Source organism: Hydra vulgaris, chromosome 07 (assembly GCF_038396675.1).
Source record: "Hydra vulgaris chromosome 07, alternate assembly HydraT2T_AEP".
Lineage (NCBI taxonomy): Eukaryota > Metazoa > Cnidaria > Hydrozoa > Anthoathecata > Hydridae > Hydra > Hydra vulgaris.
This window is the reverse complement of record NC_088926.1, coordinates 5,411,708-5,430,000: the sequence shown is the minus strand read 5'-3', so window position 1 is coordinate 5,430,000 and position 18,293 is coordinate 5,411,708. Positions and strand designations below refer to the sequence as shown.

The window sequence follows — 18,293 nt, the reverse complement described above, 5'->3', positions numbered from 1 at the left end:
AATATATCATATTAAAATAGGGAAGAAGTTCTTCGTGAACAATTTGGCATTCGGCTAAGTCGTCCTATTGCTTCAGTTTCAAGTGGCCAGGTCAGTGTGCCAGAAGAGCCTCAAGAAATTTCCCCTGAGTTTTTGGCTGCACTTCCAGCTGATATGCAAAGAGAGGTGAGTAAAATTCATAGGTTTGTGAATATTTTATATGTAAATTTGATTTTATTTTCATTATATTTATGCTTATCTATAGCATATGTATTAAAGTGTGATTTAAAGTTATTTTTATGAATCTTGATATGAACCATGTAGTTTGATTTTATATATATATATATATATATATATATATATATATATATATATATATATATATATATATATATATACATACATATATATATGATTGGCAATCACTCTGACATTGCACTTATGCTTTTGACATTCTAGTATTTTGGTTTTGCTCATTATTCAATAATTTGATTACACTTTATTATTTTTGTTGAATAATCTTTTTCCTTTGTATTTTTTTAACTTTGTTCATTGTAAGTTTAGGTTTTAGAACAACAACGTCAAGAACAGGCTCGTTATAATGCAGCTCAGCAGAGACCAGAGCAACCTGTTGACCCTGCAGAGTTTGTACGTAATTTAGATCCATCTCTTAGGCGTCAGATTCTTGCTGATATGGATGATACAGTTTTAGCAGTTTTACCTCCAGAACTAACTTCGGAAGCACAGGGGTTAAGACGTGAAATTGAACAGCGTCAATTAAGAATTCATGCAGAAAGAGCAATTACTCGAAACGATCTTTCACAGTTGTTACGTCACAGCGGTTTAACTCGTAGAAATTCTCGAGGTGGTTTTCAATTTGCTCGTTTATTTCCTCAAAATCAAATGAATGCTTGGCAAGTAAGTGATAGTACATCAAACAACACAAAAAAAGTAGGGACTCAATTATTAGATCCTGAAAGTTTGACTTGTTTATTAGTATTGTTATTTTTAAATGATACAGCAATAAATTCTTCTCGCTTGCACAGAATTCTTAGAAATTTGAGTTATCATAATTTGACTAAACAATGGATTATAAATGCATTAATTTCAATATTAAGGCAGACTAGTAGTTTTTCACAAGAAAGCTCAAACATGTCATTTGAACCCTTAAAAAATCTTGAATCTACAAGTAGAGACGATGCTACTATGACTCAAAATCATCAGTGGCTTTCACGCACCTTAAATTTGGCATTTGGAGGTTGTGTAAATATATTTCAGCTCCAAGCAGTTGGTAAGAAACCAACTGATTGTTTTGTGACTGTTCACCAGCAAGCTTGTCTTGATGTTTGCAAACAAACATTAGAAGCTTTATCATTTCTTGCAAAAAACTTTCCAAGTGATTTTGCTCCATCACATGAAACAAAGTCTACTGACTTAATTAATGAATCCGGCCCAAGTAAATCTTTTGAGACAGAACGAGGTTCTGTAACAGAATTTTGGGATATTCTTGTTCGATTAAATTTATCTAGTCCAAATTTAAAAGGTAAAGGACCATTAAAAGTATTGCGTGAATTTCCAAAAGAACAGTTAAGTGATTCTTTTGTTACATCACCTCTCGGACAAATATTAAGTATGTTATCGCATCCAGTTGTTAAACAAAGTACTCTTTTATCAGATAAACTATTACGTCTTCTTGCTGTTATTTCAACTTCATTACCCGAACGTCACAAACAACTGCAGCCAGAACCTCCTGTTATTCAAGAAAGTGCACATCCTCCTGACGATGTTATTGTAACCCAACCAATCCACACAGTCACTTTTGTAGAACCCAGTATAGTTCATCATGAGCCTGCTTTTGAAGACCCTGACCAGCATGCTGCTGAATCTAGTACAGTTTGCTCTGAAACTGCCTCTATTACATCTTCATTGTTTGTTGAACCTTCTGAGAATAATTTTGAAAGAATATCATATCCTGTTGAGTCAAGGCATCGAACAACTGGTTTTTATTTTATCTTTTTTTTTATTTTGTTACATGTATATTGTTTATTAAATTTAAGTTTAATAGAAGTTTTTTGTTTAGGCTCAGTTGTTTCTGATGGTACTGTAGCCCAAAGTGATTATAGCATGTTGGAGCAACGTGCAGATGATGAGTGCATGGACATAGATCATCAAAATGCTCATAGTGATACATCTTCGACAGGTTTTTTTTTTTTTTTTTTTTTATTTAAAAAAGAAAAAGTTAATCTTTTTAAAGGATTTAATTTATAATAATTTAATTTTTTTTTTATTTTAAAAAAAAAAAGTTAATCTTTTTAAAGGATTTAATTAAATCTTAATAATTGATTTTTAAAAAATGATAACTTTTACAGAAAATCGATCTTCTCCAGCACTCTCTTTTGTACAAATAACTGAAAAGGAACCATCTATTTTAACTGGTCAACTTCGAATGGCGGTTAATGTTTTAGCATCTGGTTCGTGTTCTGATGAGGGTTTAGAAGACGCAACTACGCTTTTGTTACAGTTGTCAAGAACAGACTCACTAACTCGAGATTGCATCCTTGATCTCTTGTTGGAAGGTGCTCAAGATACTGCAAATATTTTGCGTGAGGAAATTGCATCTTTATTAAATGAATTAAAGGAACACAACATGCAGCATTGTAACAGCAAAAGTAAAATGAAGGTTAAGTTTAAAATCGGTTGTTTGTTTTTTTTTTAATTTAATTTAAATTTTTTTTAATAACAACATTTTTTAATGTTAGACTTTGAAACAGAATGCGCCTGTGGTAATAAATCCAGCAGCAGCCAGAAGTCAACCTTGGCGTGGAAGAGGAGCAGCTCGATTACCAAATCAGCCTCGTCGTATTGGTTTATTAGGTGCTGCTCAGCAAAGAAGAAATGTTCAAAAACCTGTGAGTTATTATTTAATGTTTTTTTTTAATTTTCACTTCAATTAAATGTTCACATCTTAATAGTAGTATCTTGAAAAATATTATATATTGTAGAAAATATAATAGTTTTGGCTTGTACATGGCTTGTACATTTGGTTGAACACACTGTAATGTTTTTTGTTTTTTTCATCAAAAGATTTCCAATGTTAAGATTAACTTTTTGTAGATACAGCCACAATGTATATTTTAAATAATTTCAGGCTTTTTTGTTATCATAAAATGTTCTGAATGCATCCATATAAAGTTTTGAATACATTTAAACAATAGACCAGTATGTCAATTTGGTGCTTATTATCTCGACTTTGTGATTCTGTGCTCATTATGTCAACTTTGCTTCCACTATGTCATTATTATTTTTAATGTTTCTAGTTTTAACAGAATTGAAATTCTTTTATAAATCTATTTATGTATTGAAATGTTGATGGCAATCAAAGTATTGTTTTACAAGTTTTTTTATAACATATTAAGCTTTATTATTTAAGCATATTAAGTTAAACAAGTTATAGTAATAATGATATAAAAAAGGTTGATTATTCAGTATTTTGATAGGTCTTTGATGTAGTTTGGTTGATTAGATTTTTTCTTATAATCAAAAATAGTTATAGTTATATTAAATTAGAAAAGTTAAAACCTACAACAAGATTTGACTATTTTTTAGATCATATTTGAACTTCATCTACCCACTATGGCTCTACTTACTGCAAAGCGTTCTAGTCAGTTATTACTACTTCGGATCCTTAAAGTTATACTACAGCTTCGTAATGCTGCAAAGAAATCAGCTTCAAAACCTAAAGTGTCTCCAATAGGTTCTCAAAGAAATAGAGGTTTTTCAATTTATATTTTTGTTTGGATTTAACTATAATAAAAATCCATGTATGTATTAAAGACCCCCTAACCCTAACCCCCAGCTCTCTATTTCAGTATGATTTCATCAATATTTATCTAATGCTGCATTCATATGTGTGTGCGTGTTTGTGTATATATATATATGTGTGTATATATATATATATATATATATATATACACAAACACACATGTATGTGTATATATATGTTGTAAAAATATATGTGTGTATATATATATATATATATACACACACACACACACACATATGCATCAACAAACACACATGTATGTATGTATGTATCTATACATACATACATACAGACATGTGTGTTTGTCGATGTATGTGTGTGTGTATATATATATATATATATACTCGCGCACACACACATAAAAACACATACCGGACAGGGATTTGGTCTGGAAAAAACCTCTTTTGAAATTTAAAAAGGCATTGTTTTTATTTTTATAAGGATAAATGCTGGCTGGGTGTATAAGCAGCTAGTTTAGGTTCTAATATACTAAGCACAAGTTTTGATTTGCTGATTGCATATTTTAGAATAATAATAAAAAAAAGATTTAAAAAAGAAAAAAAATTGTATTAACATTCCTTCATACCTAGATTGTACCTGCTTAAAGCCTTTAGTTGATGTACTGCACTGAAGCTCTTTAGGTGGCAATTTCAGCATAACATTATTAATAACATTTCATTTATATATCTTTTATTTTATTTTTATGTTGTATTTGTTTATACTTTTGTCCATTATAGGTATTCGTTTAATTGAGCGACTGCAACACGGAGGTAGCAGTTTGAGAGAAGTTGTAGCTGCTTTAGAAGCTGATATGGAAGCTATGTATGAAATGATAGATCGATTTGGGAGTGGAAACAGTGGTGAAAACTTGAGAACTACTGTTGAACCAGTTATTCAACCGCAGGTATTAGTTAGAGAAAATAATTCATCAGGTTGAAAATATAGATATAACAATGAGCAATTATAATATAAATATAAATTTTTTTCATAAAAAAGTTTTTTTGCATAAGTATAACTTATACAAATAGTTTTCTCATTGTCTCATTATGTCTAAACATTATTGTAAAGTTTCATCTCTTTCTCCTTTCTAAAAATACTACCATGGATAACAGTGGAGCATGTTATCATCTCTTGTTCCATTAACTAAAACAGAAAGTTAAATGACTCATCATTGTTTGAAAAGATTAAAAAAAAAAATTTCAACTACAGATTCTTGCTGATTAAGTTTTTTACTGTCTAATAACTCCTAACCTGAGTAGTGGTTGCTTGCAACCTTATTGGCTGCAAGTCAATTTGTTTTTAAAAGAAACAATTTACATATTTGTCAAAAATAGCATAGAGCGTAAGTGTTTGCATTTGTTACTCATGATTTCAAAATATCTATAAAAGTATCATATTGAATTTATGTTTAGGTTAAATAGATTTTTTTGTGTTTGTACATCTTATATGATTAATTTGCATAATTCAGAGTAAAATAAGGAACAGAAATTTGGTTTTTCATGATTTGACAATTCAAACTTAACTCCAGACACTATTTTTAAATATTTTATTGTCAGATCTTATTGACTTATCTGGTTAACATTATTTTATTTTAAAAAAAGCATTCAAGAGAAAAATTATTATAATATCTATGAGTATTAGCCAATAAAAGATATAAATATTATTTATTCTTGTAACAAAGCGTTTGCAGCCTATTCAGTGTTAAAATCTGTACAACTGATACATTGATAGGTACAACTTTGCAAGTTTTCTCTAAGACATTAACTGACCTTGGATTATAGTAGGTTTATTCATCTATAATATCTCTTGTTAAAAAATTCGTCAAAAATAATGCATGATTATTAAAGGGTGTTTTTTTTAGAGGTATAGAATTTTAAGTTGGCAATACTGTTCAAGATGGCGACCAATTTAACAGGTGACAAGTGATTTATTCTCAGTTTGGTTTGGCAATTCATCATGAATAGACTCACGCCTGAACAACGCTTGCAAATAGTTCAATTTTATTTCGAAAATAATGGTTCTGTGCGGAATACGTATCGCGCTCTACGTCCATTTTATCCTCGACAAAATCATCCATCAGAGCAGTTAATTCGATTAACCATGGAACGTTTTCGCACCACGTTTACTCTTATTGATAACTCGCATCCCCAGAGACGCCGTACGGTGCGTACAGAAGAAGCTATTGCTACGTAGAGCGTAGCATTGCGGAAGACCCGAATGAGTCTATCCGCCATCGAGCACAGGAATTAGATCTGTGTCCATCCATTGTATGGAAGATTTTGCGGAAGGATCTTAGTATGCGTGCTTACAAAATCCAACTCGTGCAAGAATTGAAGCCAAACGATCATCAAGCAAGGCATAGATTCGTCGAATGGGCCCAAAACGAGATTGCCATTGTTCCCGATTTTCATAAGCGAATTTTCTTTAGCGATAAAGTGCACTTCTGGTTGAATGGTTACGTCAACAAACAAAACTGCCGCATTTGGAGTGAAGATAATCCTCAAGTGTATGTCAAAACACCGTTACATCCAGAAAAAATGACTGTTTGGTGGGCTTTATGGGCTGGTGGAATCATTGGTCCGTACTTCTTCAAAAATGATGATGGCCAGAACGTTACAGTCAATAGTGATAGGTATAGAGCCTAATTAAAAGAGGTATAGTATAGAGAATTGAACAACCATGATGTCCAGGAGCTGTGGTTTCAACAAGACGGCGCAACATGTCACACAGCTTGTGCCACAATCGATTTATTGAAAGACGCGTTTGGTGACCGCCTAATTTCATGTTTTGGACCTGTGAATTGGCCTCCAAGATCTTGTGATTTAACACCGCTAGACTACTTTCTGTGGGGCTATGTAAAGTCATTGGTCTATGCGGATAAGCCACAAACGCTTGACCATTTGGAAGACAACATTCGCCGTGTTATTGCCGATATACGGCCACAAATGTTGGAAAAAGTCATCGAAAATTGGACGATATTTTTATAAGTGCTCTTCTTTCGCAAAACTTCTTTTAAAAATGTCAGTCAGCGCTTTCTTGTGAGTGTGATAACTGCCGCCACATAGCGAATCTTGAAGGTAAATATAAATTAAAATTGATACATCCGAGCCAGCCGTGGCGGTCATATGCCAGAAATTATATTTAAAATGTAATGCCACAAGATTATCTTTCTAATAAAAAAAAATTCTTTTCAATCGAATAATCTATCGTTGTTTTATTGCAATTTAAAGTTCTATACCTCTAAAAAAAACACCCTTTATTACTAATGTTATATAATTTAATAATTTAAAAAAAAGTTCTGTAGTAGATGTTCTTCATAGGCAGATGGTATGTGTCCAAAGTTTATATGTTGATTGATAACTGATATGGGCATTTATATTTTAGTTTTATTAGTGAATAAAATTTGATTTATGTATGCGCACAGTATGCATATACTGTCATCTTGGATTGTTCATATCTGTTTTAACTTTAAAATTAAATATCAGTTAATTATGTGTGTGTGTTTGTTTATGTATACATATACATCTGTGTGTGCATATTCATGCATGGGGTCTACACTTGTATGTCAATTAAAAACATAATTGGTTTTTTCAACTATGATCTTTGTACATTCTTCCCTTTAATAGTGTGTTCAAGCCTGAGGCATTTCTATATATTTATAATAACCAGCATAATTATCTTTACATTTTTAACTTCACAATATTAAACTAATCTTGATAAAGAACTAAAAATAAATCAATTTAAAGAAAAATTGTATTTTTCACCAAATTTTGTTTCAGTTGAATTTAGTTATAATAATTTTTGATTTTTCTTAAAGATTTCAAATAATGGAAAATAAACAAATTTTATTACTATTTAAAAAGAAGTTTGCTTACTAATTAAAAAGCATATCTGAAGACTAGCGTAACTGAAAAGTTTTGAATATTTTATGTTTACAAACAGAATTTATAATTTGCTTTATAGATTTGATATCTATATTTTTTTAGCTTAATAATTTATTTCTAACCTCTGAACAAATCTTTTAATGGTTTTAATTTAAAAAATGAAAAAACAAAAATTATTTAAATTTAATTTTTTTGTATTGTTTTAATTTTTTTATATTATTATTATATTTAGGAAAGTTCATCAACAAGTTTGACCATAGCAGGTAATTAATTTATGATATAAAAGGAGTATTTTTTAATATTGAATTTCCTCTTTTTTTTTAAAAAAAAAAAGAATTATTTATGTTTTATAATGCTAAAAGGTTCTTCAATTGTTATCATCCATATTTTGTAGAAGTATGAATTACCCAGTGGGCACAAGATGCCTTAAGAACCCTTAAGAACCCTTAAGATGTTTTTTGAACTTCCAAAAAACGTCTTATTTAGGTCCCATGTCTACTGGGTAGTTTAATAACTTTTAACAGGGTTGTACTGGCTCTATAAAACCTACACTATAATTTTTTTTTTAAATGCTAAAGATCTACATGGGTTTTGTTTTTGGATAGAGCTTATAAAATCATGAAAAAAATTCTCATGTAAACTACATAATAAAAACAAGAAATTCAACGTTATTAAATTAAATTAAACATATTTAAAATAAGCCCCCTGAATTAGAGTTGGCATTTGACAATGCCGGCCTGACTGAGTGTCTGAGGTCACCAATTTTATTCTGACCTCTGAAAGCAATAAAAAACTTTCAAATAAACTAAAAGTAAAAACTAACATTTTTTTATTCCTATAAAATAATTAATATAAAATGGCAAAACAAACGTTCAATTTAAATTCCAAATAGGAATCTTTTTTTAAATTGTAAAAAAAAAAAACAGTTGAAATAAAATCAGAAAAATGATTTTTATTAATTACGAAATAAATTCTTACTAAATAAGATAATTAAAATAAATCAGCAATTTTTTCTTTTTTTCAAATTTTTAAGCAAACATCAAAGTTTGAAAGATAACAATACAAAATAGGTTATACAAATTCAGTTTTCCAAACATTCATATTTATGTTCATTACCAATACATAATCTTACAACACAGTGTCCATGATGACTGATAAGTATATTTTATTTGTGTTATAATAATAACACATGTTGATGTTGATATAAAACCTTTTTTATAGATAAGGAAAGCAAAAAGAATGAAGAAATAAACATTCCACAATTTGCAAAGCTCAGTAACTTGCTAAACCTAGGTCAACTTTGGGACATTTTAGGTAAATATATTATGTGTGTTAGCTTTTGTTATTATTTCAAATATTAGTATATATTATAATTAGTATTATTACTGCTTTGATTTTAAAGTTTTCTTCAATTTTTTGACTTGTTGCTTAGGTGAAGCATTAACAGAACTAGCAGAAACTTCAGATCCCAATGCAGTCCTTGTGCTTCAGCCAGCTGTTGAAGCTTTTTTCTTAGTCCATGGTTCAGAAAAAGAAAATAAAACTACACAAAATGAATCAAACACAAACACCCAAGAAATTCAAAGTCCGCTATCCCCAAATGCAAATTTTAGCAGCGCCACTTTAGATCAATCTAGCTCAACATCTGCTGTTAATCTATCTCCTGATACACAAAAATTTTTAAATTTTGCTGGTTAGTTTTTCGAAGAGTTTCTATTTGTCTAGATTTTACTAAATTAATTTGAATGTTTTTTATTATTATAAGATTTATTAATGTTAATTGTTTCAAAAATTTAAAATATTAATTGTACTTATATGTTTTAATTGTTTGTTAACTATAGAAACTCATCGTACTGTATTAAATCAGATTCTAAGGCAGTCAAGTAGCTCGTTAGCTGACGGTCCATTCGCTGTACTTGTACATCATACTCGTTTACTTGATTTTGATGTCAAACGCAGATATTTCAGACAAGAGCTTGAAAAAGAAAATAAGGTATTTTTTTTAATTAATATTAATTATAAAATATTTTTAATTTTCACTCTAGTTTTTATTAAAATTAGGCTTTTTAGGTATACTTAATATGTTCTTGTATTAAATACAAAATATGTTGCTGATGTTCAGTACCTAGACTGTTTTACTATATATATATATATATATATATATATATATATATATATATATATATATATATATATATATATATATATATATATATATATATATATATATATATATATATATATATATATATATATATATACTATAGATCCTTTTATCTACTTCTAATTTTGTTTCAGTTTTGCTTTTAAATATATATTTGATTACTTCATATATAAGTTTCTGTGTTTACACCTTTGATTTATATACAAACTAAAAATTGCATGATTTTGATTTTACCGCATGTTTAAAAATTTATATCTTAAGCTTTTTAATCTGAAATTCAAGATTGACAAAATAAAAAAAAAAAACTAATTTTATTCAAATCAAAGATTCTTATTTCTTTACATTTAAATAAAATTTGAAACTCTAAAACACATTGAAATAATGTAGGAGAAACAACAATAACATTGCAAAATCAGAAGCAACTAACTTTACAAAATTATACAAAGTATTTTCAATTTTAAATATTTACAATTTAAATATTTACTAGGGGCATCGCCGTGAGGACATGGCTGTGCATATTCGTAGGGAGCATATTTTTGAGGATTCTTATAGAGAACTTCATCGTCGAACAGCTGAAGAATTAAAGAATAGATTGTATGTTGTTTTCGATGGTGAAGAAGGACAAGATGCAGGTTTCTGTTCTATGTTGCTTGTTGATTTAATTTTCTTTTTTTTTTTCTTTTTTTCTTTCTTTTTTTTTTAAATCAATTTTTTTTTTTCCGAAAACTGACAAAAATATAACTTGAAAAATATAAATAGTTTTATTAAATTTTAGGAGGATTATTGCGAGAATGGTATGGCATCATGGCTCGTGAAATGTTTAATCCAAATTACGCTTTATTTACAAATTCTCAGGGGGAGAAAAGTACATATTTACCCAATCAGCATTCTCATTGTAATCCAAATCACCTTTCATATTTTAAATTTGCAGGACGAATTGTAGCTAAAGCAATATACGACAACAAACTGCTTGATTGTTATTTTACAAGGTGGTTTTTTTTTTTTAATTATTTTTTATTGTTTTTAATTAATACCACAAAATTTATTGTTTTTTTATTTTGTTTTAATTAGATCTTTCTACAAGCACATTCTTGGAAAGCCTGTTCATTATAGTGATATGGAAGCGGAAGATTACAGTTTTTATCAAGGTCTAGTTTATTTACTGGAGCATGATATTGATGATCTCGGTTATGAACTTACTTTTTCTGCAGAGGTATTTACATTTTGCAAATATTGAGTTTTTATATTTATATATTTAATATATAATAACTGATAAATTGTGTTGTTTGAACATATGTATACCACATATGTAACAAAATTTAATTTTATACTGCACTATATATTTATATATATATATATATATATATATATATATATATATATATATATATATGTATGTATGTATGTATGTATGTATTAATTTTATTGACTTGACATAGTTTAAATATGTCTTATTAACTTTAATGTAGTATCTTTGATGGATGTTATTTTTGATATAACTAATTAATATTTTTAAATATCTTCAAAAGTTGTGTTTAAGAACTTAGTTATTTATAGACTCTGTTTCAATTTTGTTAAAACAATTTTACTATCTTGCTTTTTTCTTTTTTTAATTTATCCAAAAGATATATTTTTTAATATTATATAATAAATGAAAATGAAATGATGGGTTTGATGCAGAATGAACAAAAAGAGATTTTTTCTCTTGTGTTATGAAACCAAAATGTTATGCTCAAGTAAACTTTTTATAAATATGTAAGATATTACCAACAAATCATCCTTGGTAAGTTTTTTTAATTCTTTTTATAAGTAAAGAGTAGAAAAAAAACTTAAAACAGTTTCTACCAGTGCCAAATCTATACTACTTATTACATATTTTGTCATATGTTTATTTTTATTTGTCATATATTTATATTTATTCATATAAAAAGTATCATATTGGTACTATGTAAAGCACAAGATTGAAAAAAATATTTAAAATGTTTTTACAACATTTTATTGAACTTGCTTTCTTGTCGGGTTTTTTTTGTTATTTATTTTTTGGTGTCCGCGCAAAATAAACACGAGGTCAGGTAATAATAAAAGAAATCATTGAAAAAGTAATTAAAATAAACAACGCAAAACAGACTTTAGTTTAGCGTAAATAAATAGATTCGCTTTTGAATAATAAAAAATATATATATAAAAACTTTTTAAAAACAACGTTTTAAAATGGACTAAAAAGTAAAAAATAAACTATTTCACGGGACTCAAGGACTTTGTATATATACACAACCTAAAATATCACTTAAGACAATGACTGAAAATGTTGGGCAACTAAGTACAACTCGTTCCTATTGGTGCCCAACATTGGATATCTCAGGTTATGTACATACACAAAGTCCTTGGGTCACATGAAATAGTTTTCTTTTTAGTCCATTTTTAAAATGTTGTTTTTTAATAGTTTTTTTTATATATTTTATTTTTTACTTTTTAGTCCATTTGGAAATGTTTTTAAATAGTTTTTTTTGTATATTTTTTTACAAATTTCTTTAATTTCTATTTAAAGTTAAGAAATTAAAGAGTATAAAAATACTTTTAGTTTCAAAATTTTTCTTTATTTCTAAAAAATAATTGTACATCACTAGTGATGGTGCCCATTAATTTCTGCACAACTGTTATAGTCTTTTTCTTACTTATGATTGGTCATGCCTTCAGTAATTCTTGTACTGAATTAATACTCGCCCATGTTTTACTTAAATATCCTATGCCAATAGCTTAATATTTTTTGATGGGCCGGATTTGTGGGCACTGGTGCATTGAACTTTATTGATACAAAATTAACCTTTCTCAGTTTATACTACTCTTGAGTTTTTATTGACATAGTGACACGAAGCTAAATTAAGCTAAAACAAACAAGGGTTAGCGTGCAATTGAATGAGTGACAAAGTCACTTTTATAGGCACTTCTGAATTTAAATTTTTGGGTGTCAAAGTTGATGTCGCCACAAAAGCTCTACTCTTTTTTCCACAACTTCATTTTTCAAATTGCCATAAAAGCAATTTTTTGCTTTTTTTTTGCTTTTTTTTTCAAATTGCTTGGATGACATTTTAATAACTTATAAATTTAATTTCTTTTTTATTTTTTTTGACAACTATTATATTTACTTGATAAAAACATTGTTTTTTTTTTAATGTATTTGTTTATTTTGATAGTGGATTCCGTTTCTCAATATTTGCGATCTCATGGTTTATTAATTGTGAATGCCTTGTAAATCGTAGGTGATTTAATAATCCATTACATATCAGCACTATCACCATTAACTTGTGGAGGTTTATAATACACACAATGAATATAATATTGCATTGACTGATGCATAACATAACATTGTGTTTTGTTTATTTATTAGTATTTTTAAGTAGCGCAATATTTTAAATAATGCAAGACAGGTACATTTTTATTGATAGATAAAAAGTGTTGAACGTATTTTTGTTGTCTCTATTTTTTTCTAATAAAATCACTTTCAACAAAGGGCTAGATGCAACCACAATTTGAAAATTATTATAAAGTAGAGAAGAGAGTTACAGAAAAAACGATTGGCAGAGACTTAAGGAGCTGTAAATTTTATGAGTTAGAAAAACCCGAAGACAGAAAAAAGAAGTCCGCTAATGTTAAAGGAAAAAGTTTTTTGCGCAAGAAGGAACAGCTGTAAATAGATCTTTACTGAATGGCAATCATGCCAAAATTTGTTTTGGTAGTTAAAGCGAAAGTGAGGTGGTAGTTCGCTTAAACACTGTCCATTGTTGTGTTTAAAGAAAATAAAAGAGATGTGACCTTTTTTGGAAAATTCTTCGAGACCGAATTTCAATTCAGAGCGTTTTTAACCTTAGATTCCCTAGAAAACCATAAACAACAACAACCTTTTTGATATGTAGTCCTACAATAATGACCTTTGTAAGAACGCTTTCCCTACATAGAAGTTTAGGTATGTATTTTTGTAATAAATCTGTTTTTTAAGCTTTTTCACTCAGCACTTATACAAAATGAGATGAGATTGAAAAAAAAAGTTAAAAACAACTCAGCTAAAAGCAAAATTAGGAGAAAATTAAAAGAAAATATATTCCAAATTTTTTTCTGGATATTTTACCCAAACAATTTTCCGGATTTTTAAAATATGGTATGGATAATCTATGTTGTACATAATGTAAATAAATATTTTATTTTTTACAAATACAAATTTGGATATACAAATATCCAAATTTAACTAGGAGTTTTATTTGAATTCCGTTATAGTTTTGTTACTTTAAATTTGATTATAGATTTTTTTTTAATTTGTTTAAGTTTTTCTGGTTTTTTAAGTAAGATTACTTATTAGGTTCAAGTTTTTGGAATGAATGAGATTCATGATTTAAAACCAAACGGTCGCAACATACCCGTTACGGAAGACACTAAAAGGGAATACGTAAAATTAGTATGCCAAGAAAAAATGACTGGATCAATTCGACAGCAAATAGGAAGTTTCCTGGAAGGTTTTTACGAGATAATACCAAAACGTTTAATATCTATTTTTGACGAGCAAGAATTAGAGTTGTTAATTGCTGGTCTTCCCACCATCGATATAGAAGATTTAAAAATGAATACTGAGTATCATAAGTATACAGAGAATTCATTGCAAGTAAGTAAAAGTACTTATAATTATAAATTGTATCATGTATAATTATAAATTGTATCCAAGATATAATCCAACCTAAATTAATTGTAATCTAACATAAATTAATTGTAATCTAATATAAATTAATTGTAATTTAACATAAATTAATTGTAATCTAACATAAATTAATTTTAAGTGAAATAGACGCAAGAGTTTGATTAAATAAACTTGTGTAAATTTTTAGATACAATGGCTTTGGCGTGCATTGCGATCATTTGATCAGGCTGATAGAGCTAAGTTTTTACAGTTTGTTACTGGTACTTCAAAAGTTCCATTGCAAGGCTTTGTTTCTCTGGAAGGTATGAATGGACCTCAAAAATTTCAAATCCACCGCGATGATCGATCTACAGATCGTTTACCGTGTGCTCACACATGGTAAGTTTATTTGTATACATTTGCGTATATATATATATATATATATATAAATATATATGTATATATATATAGATAGATAGATAGGTATATAGATAGATAATATTGCATACAGACTTCGAAATTAGGTCGGCATCGCTGGCTCTAATTCTGATGTCTGTATGCGATGTCTAAAAATATGCAATATTATCCAAAAAATGTTTACATGTTTATATAATGTTTTTATTGTAGTTTTAATCAGCTAGACTTGCCTGCGTACGAAACTTATGACAAACTTCATTCTCAAATGCTCAAAGCCATTAATGAATGTCCAGAAGGCTTCGGTTTAGCTTAATAGATATTTGATATTCTTGAGTTTTGTTTTATAGTATTTTTCATTGGTTGCTTTTTTATGTATAAAAATATTTTAATGTTGTTATCGAAATTTTGTTATTTGGAAAATTTACAATAAAATTTTAATAATAAACTTTATTATTTAATTTATTTCGATATTTTGCTAAAATATTTTGTTCCTCATTTTACGATTGTTGTCATATTTTCATTGTCGAGGGTTTTAAAAATAAAGAGATGAATGATTATTGATAAATGATTTTTTTGCCACATTTAGGAGAGAGATATGCGTCTACTGCATTTTTTATTTTTTTTTGGGGGGGGGGGCGACTCCTACATATTAATTTAATAATCACCAAATGTCGGTGTTTTTGTATGATTCAATATATTCTTGGACTTTTGCGACCTCGTAAAAGTCCAAGAGACAACTTTTTTGTTGTTGTTTTTTTACTTTCGACACCTCCAAGTAGTCCACTACAGTCCAAGAGGCTGCTGATTCATTATGAACCTATTTTGAGTCTTATGTTTTTGTAATTGATAAAACGTGCGTTTCCTGCACATAAGGTGGTCATCTAGTGAAAAAAAACAAAAACATTTTGTAGCAAAGTTTATTTTTCAACATAACAAAATTTTACTTATATTGCAAAAAAAAATTAAATATGTTTTAATGCTGAATCAGCATAAATGTTCTTAAAACAAAGAGTTCTAGCCATCTGTAGATTTGTCTTGCATGAACTTTGGTGTGCATGCAGAATATATATCAAACTAGGATATGAATCAGTAAAAACTAATTATAAAATAATTAAATAAATTAAAATAAATTAAAATAAAAACAATAAAATAACTATTTTTAGATCCATAAATGCAGGCATACTTATTTGAGGAATGTAAAAAGGGGGTAAAATTAAACAAAACCATCCCATAATTTCTAAAATATAAATAATTTGATTCTGGTTCACATACTATCTTACATACAGATAAACAAACCCTTAAATTTCATTCAAAATGGAGTAATAGAAACTGAGATATACGTGTTTTAAGTATGAAAAATTACAAAGAGAGAAAACTAACAAAATAGAAAAGATATTTTTAAAATGACCCTTTAGAGTAACTAATCTCCTTCTTTACGGTACTTTATCAATAAATCCTTCAAAGTCTTTGGTTCCTTAAGGAAAAGTTTATTTTCTTGTTTGGTTAAAGTAGTTGGCCCAAAACAACCAAAGATCGTTGTTGTTAAGGGGAAAACTTAGTATATGTCTTTGAAAGAAGTAAATTTTAGCTAAATTTAATTTTGAAAAATTTGTAAAAGTGTATATTTTCTAGAAGAGCACAAATTTCTTTTTTAAACTACACTAATAACAGACAACCACCTTTAGGAAGCGAGTTTTTTTGTGTCCTCGATACACCCTTAGTGTCACAAAAACGCCAGAAAATTGATATAAACTGTTTTTCCAGAGTTATTGGTATAAAAGCATAATGACCACGCAAAGCATTGTTTTCCACGAATCAATACCGTTTCTATAACTAGAATTTTTCCTAATACCATGTTCACACTAGCGATGTTTGGCGGAACAAATGTTCCTTGTAGCTTTCACATGTAAAATCGGTGTGCCATGCTAGACAAGAATAAAATGAGGATAGAAAACTAGGAAAGAATAATTTCAGAATAGAATGTTTTATGATATAAATAAAGAAACCTTACTAGAAAAGAATTTTTACAAAAGAATATTTTTTGGCAGAAATTTTGAAAAGAAACTTGAAATACTTTCTAAGAAAGAATACTTTTTTAATAAACGTAAACAACTTGCTTGGAAAGAATTTTATTTAATAAATCTAAAAAACTTGCTACGACAGAATTTTATTTCATTAATCCAAAAAAACTTGCTAGGACAGAATTACCATTTATAATAAAAGTGAATCACTGATGAATGATTCAGAAATTTCAGATAATCTTTATTATTTCACAAAGATTTTGTTAGAATTATATTATACTTATAATCAATAATGACGATTAAATGTTTCTTCGAATCAAAAAATTTACACCATTCAAAAATATATTGATATTAGCTTATTATAAAGCAATAATGGTATAGTCTTTTAAGGTTGAACTGAAATATTTAAGACCAGAAAAAAGTTATAAAGTCTGTTGGTACACATCGACAGATAGGGCAAGTGACTGTAGGTTGATCTCGAATCATTCTGGAGCAGTCTTGACAAAGGCATAGGGAAAAAGACAGGGAAAAACGGCCACTTCCAAAGGATTGGCAAGACAAACCTTACTAAGGTTTCTAAGTTGTTGTTGCTGCTCATTTGTACTTTGGACATTGTCTCTGGATGGTTGTTCTCAGTAGTAGCGATTATAATTATTTAACATTTATTCAATTAAAAATCATAACTGTAATTACCAAATTGCGCGCCAATTCTTTCTTAAAATTTCTTTGCTAGCACGTTTTTAAAATTTCTTTTCTAAAATTTCTTTGCTAGTACGTTTTTCCAATTTTCTTTGGTAGAAAGAAAATGACTTTTACTTGTGCGATTTCTACCCTAAAAAAGTCTTTGCTAGCAAGTTTTTCATTTTTCTTTGCCAGAAAGGATATATGTATTTCTTTCTTCTTTTCTATCCTTCAATTATTCTATCCTAAAAAGTAATCATGTTTTTTTCTATCATAGCAAGAATTTTCGTGTTTCTTTCCTAGAAAGGCTTTCCTGAATTCTGAATTTTCTGAATTCCTTTCCTGAATTCCTGAAAACCGGCCACCGTAAAATCGGCTTGACGGTACATAAGAGAAAAACAAACGAATGAAACTCGAATAAAAATTAGTGACTAATAGTTTTGGATATACACATTATTTATATTTTATTTTTAATATTTATTATTTTACGAGAGGTAAAACTAAATGCAAATAACGCTGAGGGTCCAGCTAGCTCAGGTTTAGACTATAGAAACTCAACCGACGTTGACTCAGGTGACGTTGGAATTTTGTTATCCCGTTTCTTATAAAGCTTGGCTTTATGGATAGGTCATATCTCCTTTAGTCGCTTTTGATGACA

General features: G+C 28.4%; 1 protein-coding gene across 1 annotated transcript in view; it reads left to right on the top strand.

Annotated features, from left to right (window-relative positions):
* The window catches only part of LOC100203526 (E3 ubiquitin-protein ligase HUWE1), a 136,618-nt gene extending 121,185 nt beyond the window's left edge, over window positions 1–15,433 (top strand). The window contains exons 49-65 of the mRNA XM_065800868.1: window positions 21–165; window positions 544–1,978; window positions 2,060–2,179; window positions 2,349–2,659; window positions 2,739–2,888; window positions 3,586–3,751; window positions 4,540–4,706; window positions 7,919–7,949; window positions 8,908–9,000; window positions 9,119–9,379; window positions 9,528–9,679; window positions 10,338–10,482; window positions 10,626–10,839; window positions 10,922–11,063; window positions 14,205–14,504; window positions 14,725–14,915; window positions 15,144–15,433. Coding sequence (XP_065656940.1) covers window positions 21–165; window positions 544–1,978; window positions 2,060–2,179; window positions 2,349–2,659; window positions 2,739–2,888; window positions 3,586–3,751; window positions 4,540–4,706; window positions 7,919–7,949; window positions 8,908–9,000; window positions 9,119–9,379; window positions 9,528–9,679; window positions 10,338–10,482; window positions 10,626–10,839; window positions 10,922–11,063; window positions 14,205–14,504; window positions 14,725–14,915; window positions 15,144–15,246 — 4,126 coding nt within the window. The 3' untranslated portion in view covers window positions 15,247–15,433. The remainder of the gene's footprint in view (window positions 1–20; window positions 166–543; window positions 1,979–2,059; window positions 2,180–2,348; window positions 2,660–2,738; window positions 2,889–3,585; window positions 3,752–4,539; window positions 4,707–7,918; window positions 7,950–8,907; window positions 9,001–9,118; window positions 9,380–9,527; window positions 9,680–10,337; window positions 10,483–10,625; window positions 10,840–10,921; window positions 11,064–14,204; window positions 14,505–14,724; window positions 14,916–15,143) is intronic.
* Window positions 15,434–18,293: the final 2,860 nt, after the last annotated feature.